The 12,510-nt window shown below is 36.8% G+C and overlaps 1 protein-coding gene across 9 annotated transcripts; it reads right to left on the minus strand.

The window, feature by feature from the left end:
• Positions 1 to 9,110: 9,110 nt before the first annotated feature.
• LOC132059623 (uncharacterized) lies at positions 9,111 to 12,510 on the minus strand. 9 transcript variants are annotated; one of them, XR_009415670.1, is made up of 6 exons: positions 12,321 to 12,510; positions 12,170 to 12,248; positions 11,946 to 12,075; positions 10,159 to 10,295; positions 9,540 to 10,049; positions 9,111 to 9,388 (listed from the first exon to the last, which is right to left on the minus strand). XR_009415670.1 is itself a non-coding variant. In XM_059452280.1 (6 exons), the coding sequence occupies exons 2-5, from the start codon at positions 12,054 to 12,056 to the stop codon at positions 9,732 to 9,734; spliced, it is 438 nt and encodes a 145-aa protein (XP_059308263.1). In that variant the 5' UTR covers positions 12,057 to 12,248; positions 12,321 to 12,510; the 3' UTR covers positions 9,111 to 9,388; positions 9,540 to 9,731. The 9 variants fall into 9 exon arrangements, 6 of the variants coding, with proteins under 6 accessions (XP_059308263.1, XP_059308264.1, XP_059308267.1 ...); XM_059452280.1 differs by having other exon boundaries at positions 9,540 to 9,797; positions 9,926 to 10,049; positions 11,946 to 12,248; XM_059452281.1 differs by having other exon boundaries at positions 9,540 to 9,797; positions 9,926 to 10,049; positions 12,170 to 12,510.

Raw genomic sequence — 12,510 nt, forward strand, 5'->3', positions numbered from 1 at the left:
CAGGGGGGCAGCTGGAATAGCAGCTATATCCTACCAATTTTTTTTTGCGAATACCGACCTCGTAGAGGTCGGTTTTCCGCAAAATTTACGTGTAAATGTGCAAATTACCGACCTCATGAGGTCGGTTTTCTGCAAAATTTACCCAGGAACTGCAAATTACCGACCTCATGAGGTCGGTTTTCTGCAAAATTTTCTACAACTTGCAAATTACCGACCTCATGAGGTCAGTTTTCTGCAAATATTTTCAAGAAATTAAAAATTACCGACCTCATGAGGTCAGTTTTCTGCAAAATTTTCTACAAATTGCAAATTACCGACCTCATGAGGTCGGTTTTCGGCAAATATTTTCAATAAATTGAAAATTAACGACCTCATAAGGTCGGTTTTCTGCAAATATTTTCAAGAAATTGAAAATTAACGACCTCGTGATGTCGGTTTTCTGCAAATATTTTCAAGAAATTGAAAATTAACGACCTCATGAGGTCGGTTTTATGCAAAATTTTCCCAGAAATTATAAATTACCGACCTGATGATGTCGGTTTTCTGCAAATACCGATCTCACGACGACAGAAATATAAAACAATATATTATATATTCATATAAATTACCGAGCTCAGGAGGTCGGTAAACTCATATCATCATTATATTATTAATATAATTTACCGACCTCGTGAGGTCGGTACTTTATCTCCATAATACCCGACGTAAAAAATTATACCGACCTCGTGAGGTCGGTAAGAATACCGACCCACTCTTTTCCGACCTAATTTTGAGGTCGGTTTTGAGGTCGGTTTTTGACCAATACCGACCTCATGAGGTCGGGAATAGCCATTTTTTTTAGGTCGGAAAATGCTGTTTTTTTAGTAGTGGGAAAATGTAAGGTATGTATATGACATATCTAAATGGGACCAAGCAAATATGTGTGATCACGTAAAAGTTTAACAATTTTAGCTCTGCGTTAGGGGCTGAGCCTCAAACCCAGATATACCTCTCTCTCTGGGAAGTCAATGAAGAGATTACTTCCTCAAGCTCTTTAATCATTAATTTGGTTGCATCCGAATCTTCATGATCACTAAATGTATCCAAAGTGCCACGGATTTCGGGCCCTTCTTCAATTGACACTTCATCAATCGGTTCCTTTACTAGACCGTGAATGCTTGGCACCCCTGGTAGCTTTAGCTGCTATTCGGGACCACTTCCTATGGCACGATGGCTTGCCAGTGCCAATGGAATTTATTTCCCGGGATGCTCTTTGCTTTCTCCGGATCTCAGATTCTCCATTGGTTGGGAACTTCAATACTTGGTGTAAGGTTAATGATACTGTTTTCATATCATGGATCCATGGCCTACCCATGATAATTTAAGTCATGTATTCGACCATTACTTGAAACGGGGTGTCTTTGATTACCCCTTCTGTGAAAGTTGGCAGAGTTATTTCTTCCCATATAGTTTCACTGGAATTGTTGATGCAGACAGTAATCCAGTTGTTGGAATGATCTTGTCCATCAGCTACATCTCCAATATGAAACGAAGCTGAATGATGTTGACAGAACTACCTGGGACAATTAAAACACGTTTAACGTCAGTGTCTGAAATTCATAAAGCAATTACCAGGGCATCATTGTGCGGAAACATCAGGCCGTCAACATATTTTTTGGTCTATCGTTAAATATGCTACCGAACTTACCGTTTGTAACGATTGCCAACTTGTCTATCCTCTTCGATCCCGAGTTTGATGTCGTATCGGTAGAATACATCATTCCAGGTCGTTGGTGAAAATTCTCGGAGACTGTCCTTCAACCTTTTTGCAGCCTCCGAGCTTTAAGGGTTCAAACTCTTCACAAAAGCCACAACAACGCATTTATCCAGGACAATAGGCAACACCATCCTTTCTTTCTAAAATCCATTCACTAAGTTTAGGAGCAACTTAATGCTTTCCAGTTTGATTTTAAATATATCTTTCACCAACATCTCCAAAATTTGGGCTCCAACATGTGCCTTTTTAAAAACATCTGCAAGTTCGACAAAAGAATTAATAGTTCAAGTAAATGAGATTACCAAGTGAGGGTATATTTCGTGAGTATCTCTTAGAACTTTTTGACCCACACGGATTCTATCTCTAGTTTGGTCAAATCGTTCCCTTTGATCCCAGTTGTATAAGCTGTGATGTGGTCCTGGAAATCCGAGGTCCATCATACTTTAGGATATCTGGAATCTTAAACTTTTTTTGGTATAGGCAAGGGAACAATGCCCGGCTTCCAAGGTTAATGGGAATACTTTTCCACATCAATGCTTTTAAGAATAGGTGGAGCCCTTGAAATCTAGTCCATGCGATCGTTCACTTCCTTGAATTGCCTAATGAAACCCTCTATGAGTGAGTTTTATGGGTCGAGGGTGACGATTCCTTATACCACTGCTTCAGTTCCCAAGCCTCCGCTCCTTGAGTTACCCAGAACCCCCCAGTGCCAGAGTTTCTTGGCATAAAGTCTGGAGTCTCCACAACTGGTCTTGTCCCCGGTGGAGGTGTTGGCGTTCTAGTGTTGGTATTGTTGGTTATAGCTACTATCACCTGATTGAACTGATTCATAAATGTATTTTGTTGTGACACTAGCATTATCATCTCCTTCTAGATCAACCTGTTGAATTCCCTGGGCTCTAATTTGGATATGTTGGTCATTTCTCGGGGTCTTGTCACCCCCTACAATTGGACATCTTCTGGAGTTGACAGCACGAGACCAATAAACCGGTTGTTGGGTCCTCCAGCCACTACATGGATTTCTTGGAAAACAAAGAAAGAAAGATTAATGAAAGGTTGATAGTGAACTAAGCCAACAACATAATTGTCTTGGCCTCACGGTGGGTGTCAAACTGTTTAACCTAAAATCTGGATTAAAGATTAACAATTGAATTTGTAAAACAAAGTCACCAGTAATTGAATTATCTTAAAAGTAATTAACCTCCCGATAATAATGTAAAATCAACAGTATAAAATATATATAAGTAAATAAATTGTAGTGAATAAAGTAAAGGAGATAGAGAATTCTTATTCGTAGACTCTTGATTGAGCAAAAGAATAATGGTGTTAATCTGAGAGCAAATTGCTTTTCCAAATTGGAGAAAATAAACAGTATCAGACGTGGAGTTCAGATGGGATACATGTGAAGAAAAATGAGTATATTTATAGCACAATATAAAGTAACGTTTCCTTAATATCATGCTCCTCATTACGATCATTATCTGCATGTTTCGCACAACACACATGTTGATATGTAACTGTCGTAGAGGAGCCCAGATACTTCGGAGTATGTTGGCCTGGAGGGTGTATCTTATCTGTTCACTCCGGTGTCTCGAATTGGTCAAACTATGTTGTGGATCCAGGGTAGACTTCATGGGCACTCCTTCAATCCTAGAACGACATGAATTTAACTAACCTGACACTAACTAGACGATGATTGTCGTGTGTCGACCTTTGATTTGGCCACATGTTGTGTCTATATTTTACCAATACAAGTGCTAGGTATGTAAGGTAAGAGTGGAAGACACAAGTTCCTCCTTTGTCAAAATCCAATAAAAGTTAGAAGGGACAAAAATATCTCTGAACAAACTATTCGAAATAGGTCAATTTATCTTATGTTATGGTTTGGACACAAAAATGCCCTCGCGTTAGTCATAGTTCAAAATTGCCTTCTAACTACCCAAGTATCTCAAAACTACCCTTCCTTCTAACGGTTTCTCCAAAACAAGAGAACAATGACCAATTTTGCGCTTGAACTATTTAAAATGGGACAATTTTGTCCTTTTTAGGTTTCTCAAGGGGGGAGGGGGTGTGGAGTGTATGTGTCACGACCCAAACCGCCATGAGTGGCACCCACGCTAACTTCTAGTGGGCGAACCAATACGCCTAACCCTGTACGCATTCAAGTCCATTTTTATTTATCCAATTCATAACAAATAAACGCAAGATTAATCAAAAGTAATCATGCCATAAAACAATAATCATAAATGCGGAAGTCCTAACTATTACAACCCCAAAAATTCGAAAGTCACCGTACAAGGACTCTAATCCGAAACATGTCCAAGGAATTCATATTATCTGAAATAAACATCAATGTCTGGAATGGAGATAGACATTAGATAAGAAAGATCTTCGGGTGACCTGGCATGGATAGAAGCTCACCCTCAATCTGTCAGCAAATGGACTCAACGCTAAATGTGAGGTCGGGTAGCAGTCTCTGGATCACAATCTGCACTCAAAAGAATGCAAAGAAGGTAGTATCAAGACAAACACTATGTACCGGTAGATATCATGGGCCGACTAAGATTAGTATCATGCATGAATCATAAAATCAATAAAATAGACAGATCAGTCAACAACACATAATCAAATAGCCAACACCAAGTCAATCAATGATATTAACAAATCAAGTCCAACAATGATGCTAACAATAAAGTCAAGCAATGATCTTAATAATCAAGGAGAGCAAGCAATGAAATAAACCTCCCAACAACATTTTCACTCACTCAGCCACTGATCCCTCATGTACATACATGCTAATTGGTGTCTTTGCCCAATAGCCATGACCAGCAGGGGACCCATAGTGTCGATGTACCACTCATTCCGGAACGAATTGAACCTCGGACCATGAGCTCACAACTAGGCCACATCCTCACACCCGGTCAAATGTGCCTTTTCATATAAATATATTTATTGTCACATCACTTTCAATGATCGATTATCAAGTAGTATCTCAATTTCATCAAGAAGATCATATTAACTTCTCACCACAATTGTCACCGAAATATAGATCACAATACATCGAATAATGGCAATAAGCCCATATTATTACTGAATCAATAGCGTATAGGAATTCCAACCACACATTATGCCTGAAGACTAGACATGCTTTCTCCTATCAATCTCATAATGCATACAATTAACTAATCAAAATCTTACTCAAGTAGACCGTAACCTACCTCATCTGCAAAGCTGGAATAATGCGAATCACTCCGCTATAGCCTTTCCCTTCCGTAATGCCTCGGAACTCAAAGTCTAGTAATTAAGATGCTAAATAAGTCACAAACACTCTAGTCCACAATATCAAAACAATGAACACCTTACCCCTTTCTAATGGGTGAATGATTACTAGGCGTAATCATCCTAGCATTGGCCCTAGCAACCACAAACTATCAATTTATAAGATTATTCAATCAAGGTATCTCTTTCAAGCAGTTTCTATGGTCAAGCTACTATTTTTATGAAACCCTAAGTCTCAATTCACTTAGTTCATGTCTCTAATGGTTCAATTCTTGATTAGAAAGTGATAATCCAAGCCTTTAGATGATAATCACACAATAATACTCATAACCCACCAACTATTGAAGCTCTATTAAGTTCTAGGGTTACTATTCTCACTTCACCATTGTAGACCCATTAGAATGATGACAATCTTAAAGATGAAAGCGTAATGAAGGAAGGGATGGTTGAGGCTTACTTTTCAACGATATTCTTGCCCTAGCTTTAGAATTTCTCCCTAGGTGCTCCTTGGAAACTGTGTTGGAGTTTTATGAATAAAGAATTCCGAACTAAGTGTTTAAAATTTGGGACTCTGTCCCCGTCGACTGCTGCGGCGGTCATTATGCCGCTGCAGTGGTCTCGATATAGCGGGTAAGTGCCCGCTGTAGTGGACCCAATAGAATGTTTCCCTCCGCTGTGGCGAGCCTGGTTCCGCTACAGCGCAAGCGCTACAGCGGTTCAGTGCCCGTCATAGCGGACACCCCTAATTTCCCGTCTGACTGCGGCGACGAGAGGTCCGCAACTATAGCGATCTCGCCACAGCGGTATATTGTCCGCCGCAGCGGTACCACTGCGCCAGTAAGATAGTTAATTTCCACAGTTTTTTACTCTACCATCCAACACTTCATCTGAGGCCTCACAAACACAATAAAACATGCACATTAATGTAAAAAAAAATACCATATGGACTCACCCGTAGCCTCGGAATTTCCAAGGGAGGTCTAATTTTCTACATCACCCCAATGGACTCAACGCAACTAAACAATAATCACAAACAAGCCAATTTTTTCGTTCTTAGACCTCTACATTTGAGTTTTATTAGCTTGTTCTATCCTTGGAAGGTTCTATTTGGTAGGGTGATCCTAGATTTCCATAAAAACCGGAAGGGTCGTTACAGTATGATAATAAGTAGTAGTATAAAGGATAACATATAACTTTTTTTTCTTCTGGTTCATTACGAATTAGTTATGAGTTATTATCTCAGAGCATGAAGACTACAACAAATGTGATATATAGCTACAAAATTAGTGGCTACAACATAAACTTTGTCACCAATTATTCACTTTTGGTGATAAAAATTATATTTTGTCTTTAAATACATGAGCCACATACTATTAGTGACGAAACACAAAACTTCGCAGCAAAAATTTTGTCCACTAAATTTTCCCGCCAAACATGAGTTGGCGCCATTTATTGAGTAAAATTAGCCATAAACTTTAAGTTATCTGTAACACACTATTTAGTCACTAATAATGTACCCTATTTATGACAAACCATTATTTGTCTTAAAATTAGTTATACAAAAAAATTTCGTCACAAACAATACATTGTTACAATAGCGACAAATTAAAACCGGTAGTTAAAAATTGTAAACTTTAGCCACAAATGTTTATGTTTAATTGTTACCTTAATTTTTATCACTACGAGTATAAACCTTTAGTGACAATCATTTTACTGTCTCTAATCAACCTGTGATTTAGTGACAACAAAGTTTTGTCACAAAAACAAATGACCCACACAGGACGGCCCTCGACGTACAACTCTGCTATGGCTTGACTTGTATCCGACTGAACCCAGGATTCTAGCCCAAAGCGATGCAGAACACGGGTCATTTCCCCACACTCCTAGCCTCGTACAAGCGATGCTTAGCCTCGCTTCAAGTTGTGTCGACTCCCTTTGATCGAGTCTAAAAGGGATAAGACAGGCGTCCAACAACTTCCACGGCAATCTCCACAACAGCTTCTACGAGATCAGTAGTGCAGATACCAGCCTTAAAGGCTAATTTAGTTCAAGGGACTAATCAAAGACCTAAAGTCAGTCTTGGACTCAACGCACCCAAAAAAACTATAAATACAAGATAAAGGACCAGTGAAAGGGCATTGAACACTATCATAATTAAAGACATAAAACAACATACTTGACTATACTTAATTTGTTTTCATTCTCTCTTACACTTTTACTCTCACAAAAGAGCACTGTATTTTCTCTTTTAGCTCCCTCCAAAGCTCCTAGCTTGTACCTCCATATCGCTCATATACTTATAAACTTAACTTCGTCTTGCAATATCCCTGATTTCATTCGTGGGCATAATAGTTTCGAAAGAAAACAGCAGAATAAATGTTTAATTAAAACATTAATGTTGGTAATTAAACTCTAGATTCATAAAATTGGCACTATATAGAAATTGTCATTTAAAATAGTCAAAGTATCTCATAATCTCTGGTATACGTTTTTGCGTAAATATTTGCAATTAAGAGAGCACTTGTCTGAACTTTCAACGGATGGAAAAATTGTCCTATTTCAAATAGTTCAATGACAAACTTGGCTCTTTTTTCCTTGCTCTGGAGCAACCGTTAGTAGGAAGGATATTTTTGAACTACTTGGGCAGTTAGATAGCATTTTTGTAACTAGTTAACTAACAACGAGGATATTATTGTGCCAAAAATGTAACGAAAGGTAAAATTGACATATTTCAAGTAGTTCAAAAATATTTTTAGCTCTTTTCTCGTAAGAGTTTCACCCTTCTGAACATGTCACATTGAGACTAGTAATCAGTGTTGCTTAGAAAACACTCCTCAATATAAATTTATACCGCATTCTTTAGTTCCCTCCCACTCACGTTTTTGTTTTCCTCTTGAAAGCAACATAATTTTCTTGCATCCATCGAGTGCACATGCTTATCGGTAATCTTCAAAAATAATTATTTTGTATTTCATACAACGTAACTAATATAAGCTGTGTGAAAATTGTTTTTGTTTGACAAGAAAAATTTGTGATCTAAAATTTTACATTATTTCAACAGATGGAATTATGCAAATTTTACTTGTTAACAAATAAGCCATCTTCCCACAATTAATATTTATCAGTTGTGTAAATTACAAAATAAAATTGCTCGTATTCTTCAATGTATCCCTTTTGATGCATGGACCAAATTGGCATTAGAGTCATGCCCTCGTGCACACAAGTAAAACTTCCTGCAGACCAATGCCCTTCTTAGGACCACCCCAAAGTGACCTTCTTCCCCTTTACAGTTTCACTTTCTAGAATTGAACTTTTCTTTTTCTTGTTTATTTTTCTTTGTCCCTCTCACCCCTCATTCTATTAGGACTAGTGTGTTAGTGCCCGAGCTAAGCTTGGGCCCAATAACTGTATAGTATACTCTAATTTTATTGGCATTTGAAAGTTGAACCGAGGAAAAACTCTCATTTTCTTCTGTTTTAGTTAGTTGGTTAAATGGGAAAAAAGAAAAAGGCCGATGATTCGATTATACTGCCATAAGGCTAAGCTGAAAGCTGGTTAGTTAGTATAGTAAGAACCTAAGTATGGCGTAGATCTCATTTTTTAAGTTTGACCATTCATAAAAGTAAGAACTCTTTTCAAGATACTTCGCTTCAATGTATCTATCGTAATTCTTCGAATTTGAACTTAAAACTAAGCAAATCATGTTTATTTTACGCTTCATGATCAGTCGATGGAAGATGTTCTCTTATTTTCCTGCCAAGATGGGTTATTGTTGTTTGTTATTAAATCATTTTATACATTATACATTAAACAATCTTAACTGCATAATGTTGTGTTTTAGAACAAATTGTGTATATGTAGATTCAAATGATGAAGTATTAATTATCCGGGGAAATGAAAATATTACAGCGGTGGAAGGTATAAAAGGTCAAACAAATAAACCAACAGGTAGGATACGTGGCATTTACACAAAATGTGAAGGATTGTACCGCAGAGAACAATTGCATCAAAATATGGTCTGAGCGTAAGTGCTACAGCAGGTAAAATAAGTATTTCCCACATTTACAAGCATATATGAACGCACAGTACACACACTTATTTACACAAAATTTGGAGTATTGTACTGCATCGAACAACTGCATCAAAATTTGTTTCGAACTATAGCAGCTAAAACAAGTATTTCCCACATTTACAAGCATATAAAAACGCACAGCACACACTTATTTACACAAAATTTGAAGTATTGTACTGCAGGGAACAACTGCATCAAAATTTGCTTCAAACATAAGTGTTATAGCTGCTGTAGGATATCAAAAAGTAGTTATAGTTGCTGCTCTAAATCTGCTTCCTGGTCTGTATAAACAAGAAATTCACTATGAGAGAAAAAGAACATTTTAAAATATGCAATTTTGTAGCAGTAGTAAGCGGAAAAAGAAAGCAGATTAGATGTGATGAGATTTTTAATTTAATGACAATCCTAAGTAGTCAAGTTTCAGTTTCTAACCTTCAGTGTTTTTTTGATTTTTTGCTCAATGACACATCTTGTGTTGACGAAGTGGGATCTTCTTCAGTAGGAGTGATATAATCTATCTTTCTTTTAGTTCCCTCGCTAATGGTTATCAGTGTTGAGCATTGCGGTGAATCGAACATGGTTTGTTTTTGGCTGTAAGATAAAACGACTAATGAGCCTGGGGTTCTATCCGGTGTCCAGAATACTGACTTCTGTAGGTGAATTTTGAACGATTTGTGCAACAGTTCTTCCCTGATATGCTCAACAGGTAACAATTGTTTCTGTGCAAAGAAGTTCAAACGTTGTTGAATCATTAATTTTAAAGATTTTCAATAAAATTCCATAAGATGAATTAATGTTAGTGTTGTATGTATGTGCACCTTGATAACGGTAGTTTCATATATTTGTTCTGCTGTCATTGAGAGCATTCTTTCAGCCAATTTGTCTGACACTGTTGCTACTATTGTTCCGCTACCATCTGTGATTTCAACTTCAAATTCGCATCTGCAATGTTGTTTTTACCGAGTGATTTGGATGAAATATAATAACTAATATAGTTTCTGCTATCAGGGATCTGCAATGATGTTGTGGTAGGGGTAAGAGTTGTTATTACCTTGGAATTAGCATTCTGTGGAGCTTGCAGTTAATGCATTGGACCTCCTTCTTCCGCTTGATTCGTACCAAGTGCTTACACTCTGGGCATAAAAGCACGTAAAAGAACTGGAATTCACATGGTAGTGATATTTCTCCCTCAACATTAAAAGTTTGGGCCTGTTAAGAAAATGAAGAAAAGGTAACGTTAGTAATTACAATACCAATTACTTACAAAGGAAAGTACTATTACCAATATTAATGAAATCCCCCTATATATTTCATTTTGTGTTGGAGCTTATCTTGTTTATTTTATTGACCGAAGCAGAATGTAAAAAAAGCAGCGAAATACCAAAATAACTCGCTATTGCCAATAACCTGATCATTTAAACTTCCTTTCATGCTAATCTGTTAGTGTGTATACCTTAATCTATTTGATGATAATACAACTGTGTTCAATAAATATTCTAGCTAGGAACCAGTTAAGGACGCATTGTATGGACAACGGGTTAAGCTGATTAATATATGAATCCATAATTGCAGAAGTGCATTAGATTAGGTGGTAATTAAGAATAAAATGATTGAACTGATTAAGTTTAAATTGTAAGGAAGTAGTAGTTCCTTTTTTATATCATCAACAAATATTTATAAAATATGGTGTTATACTAATCTGAACCATATGGGGGGATGGAAAGGTAGAAGGAGAAATATGTTTGACTTTTTATGAATATATTCGGAGAGTTCCTTGGGTACATTTGCTTAGAAACTGAGGCGAAACACCATAACGTACGGAAGGAAATAACCAAAGAGATGATCAGCTCATTTTGAATTTTTTTATATTCTCTACACCACCGACGCACATATATAATAAAATAAAATAAAAAACCGTGGAGTATATACCAAGAAAAAGTTTAATCTATACAAGGAAAATATTGTGGATACCATAGTTCTTTCCACAAGATAAAATTAGAACATTTGTAGGACTGATAATTAGACACAGCCATAAGTAGTATATACTGTGAAAAAGGAAAAATTACTGATAGTTAAAGTAACAGATGCAGGAAAAGGCAAGAACGAAAAAATTTCTTATAAAAAGGAGACATAACGTAAAGTGTGACTGGTCTGTGTAGATCAACAAATAAGAGGACGTCTCGCTTTGCTTTGTATCTACTCTTACCAATGCAAATCAAATTTGATCTATCCTGTATTCCACGGGGGTCTAGAGTAGCAATTGTTTCCTACTTAGATATGCCAACTATCTAAAGACAGAGAAGACAATATGAAATGTAGTAAATTGATGGTACGGTCAAAGTCCAAACCAAGAAAACATCCTCAGATCATTTAGTCAGTATGTTTGCTCAATTACGTTATTTAGGGGTATCACCGCAGTACAATAAAATGGCAAAACAAAAAAATCACATATCTCTTTGTCGGTAAAATATTGAAATTTAAAATGCAATATCTCTTTCAGCCTTCGAAACTACGCGGCCAACTAAAGTATACCAAAAAGGGAGAAAATATCACCGTACCAGTTTACCCAGTTTACATGGTACAACTTACCTGTGATGAAGAACTCTATGAATGATTTTTATTTTTAGTTCAAATCGGTCAAACTTGTATAGTAATTTCAACCATGTGAATACATAAAGTAGTTTGGGGTAATTTTGCAAGAAGTTAAAGTTGTCCTTCATCATTTGAAATATATAATAATATGACATTACGATAATCAGAGATAGCACCAAGATAAAACTCTGGCACGCCAAATTCGAGAAAGATTAGGGACAATATCATATGTTTTAATAAACTCACTGTAGATTGTGACGGAATGCTTGAAATGGAGATTATTTCGTCTTCAAAAGGCGCGACGTTTAGTGAAGAAGATGATTCAGATGCACTCTTCATAGTGTATGCAATTAGCATCTGCTCATTGTCCTTTGCCCTGCAATGTAACGATAGGAATTGTGATTTTTTTTTTTTAAGAAGTTGTCAATAAATAGAAATATGGCAGTGTGCGCACAAAGCTTGTGTGATACTAATTCATTAACTTTGTTGCCTGTGGGTACAGAGGGTTGATTAGGATAGTCGAATTGAACCTTGTTGTCAATCGAGTGTCTGCGTGGAATATATTTGTTGATGAATAAAGTTAAACATTTATATACATGTGCCAGAAAAACTTTACAATACCTTTCTTAAAGTTAGAAACAGTTATCCGTTTAGCGAGAATCACAGGATACTGTTGGAGCTGCCGCAACAATTGAGTTCCATCATTGTCCGCAAGTTCTCCCCATATGGAAAACAAGAAAGGTCTTTTCCTATGAAATTAAGAATGGAATTTTGAATATGTCTTCTGTTGTTAACATGAATTAAAGTCTAC

This window comes from Lycium ferocissimum, chromosome 6 (genome assembly GCF_029784015.1).
Source record: "Lycium ferocissimum isolate CSIRO_LF1 chromosome 6, AGI_CSIRO_Lferr_CH_V1, whole genome shotgun sequence".
NCBI lineage: Eukaryota > Viridiplantae > Streptophyta > Magnoliopsida > Solanales > Solanaceae > Lycium > Lycium ferocissimum.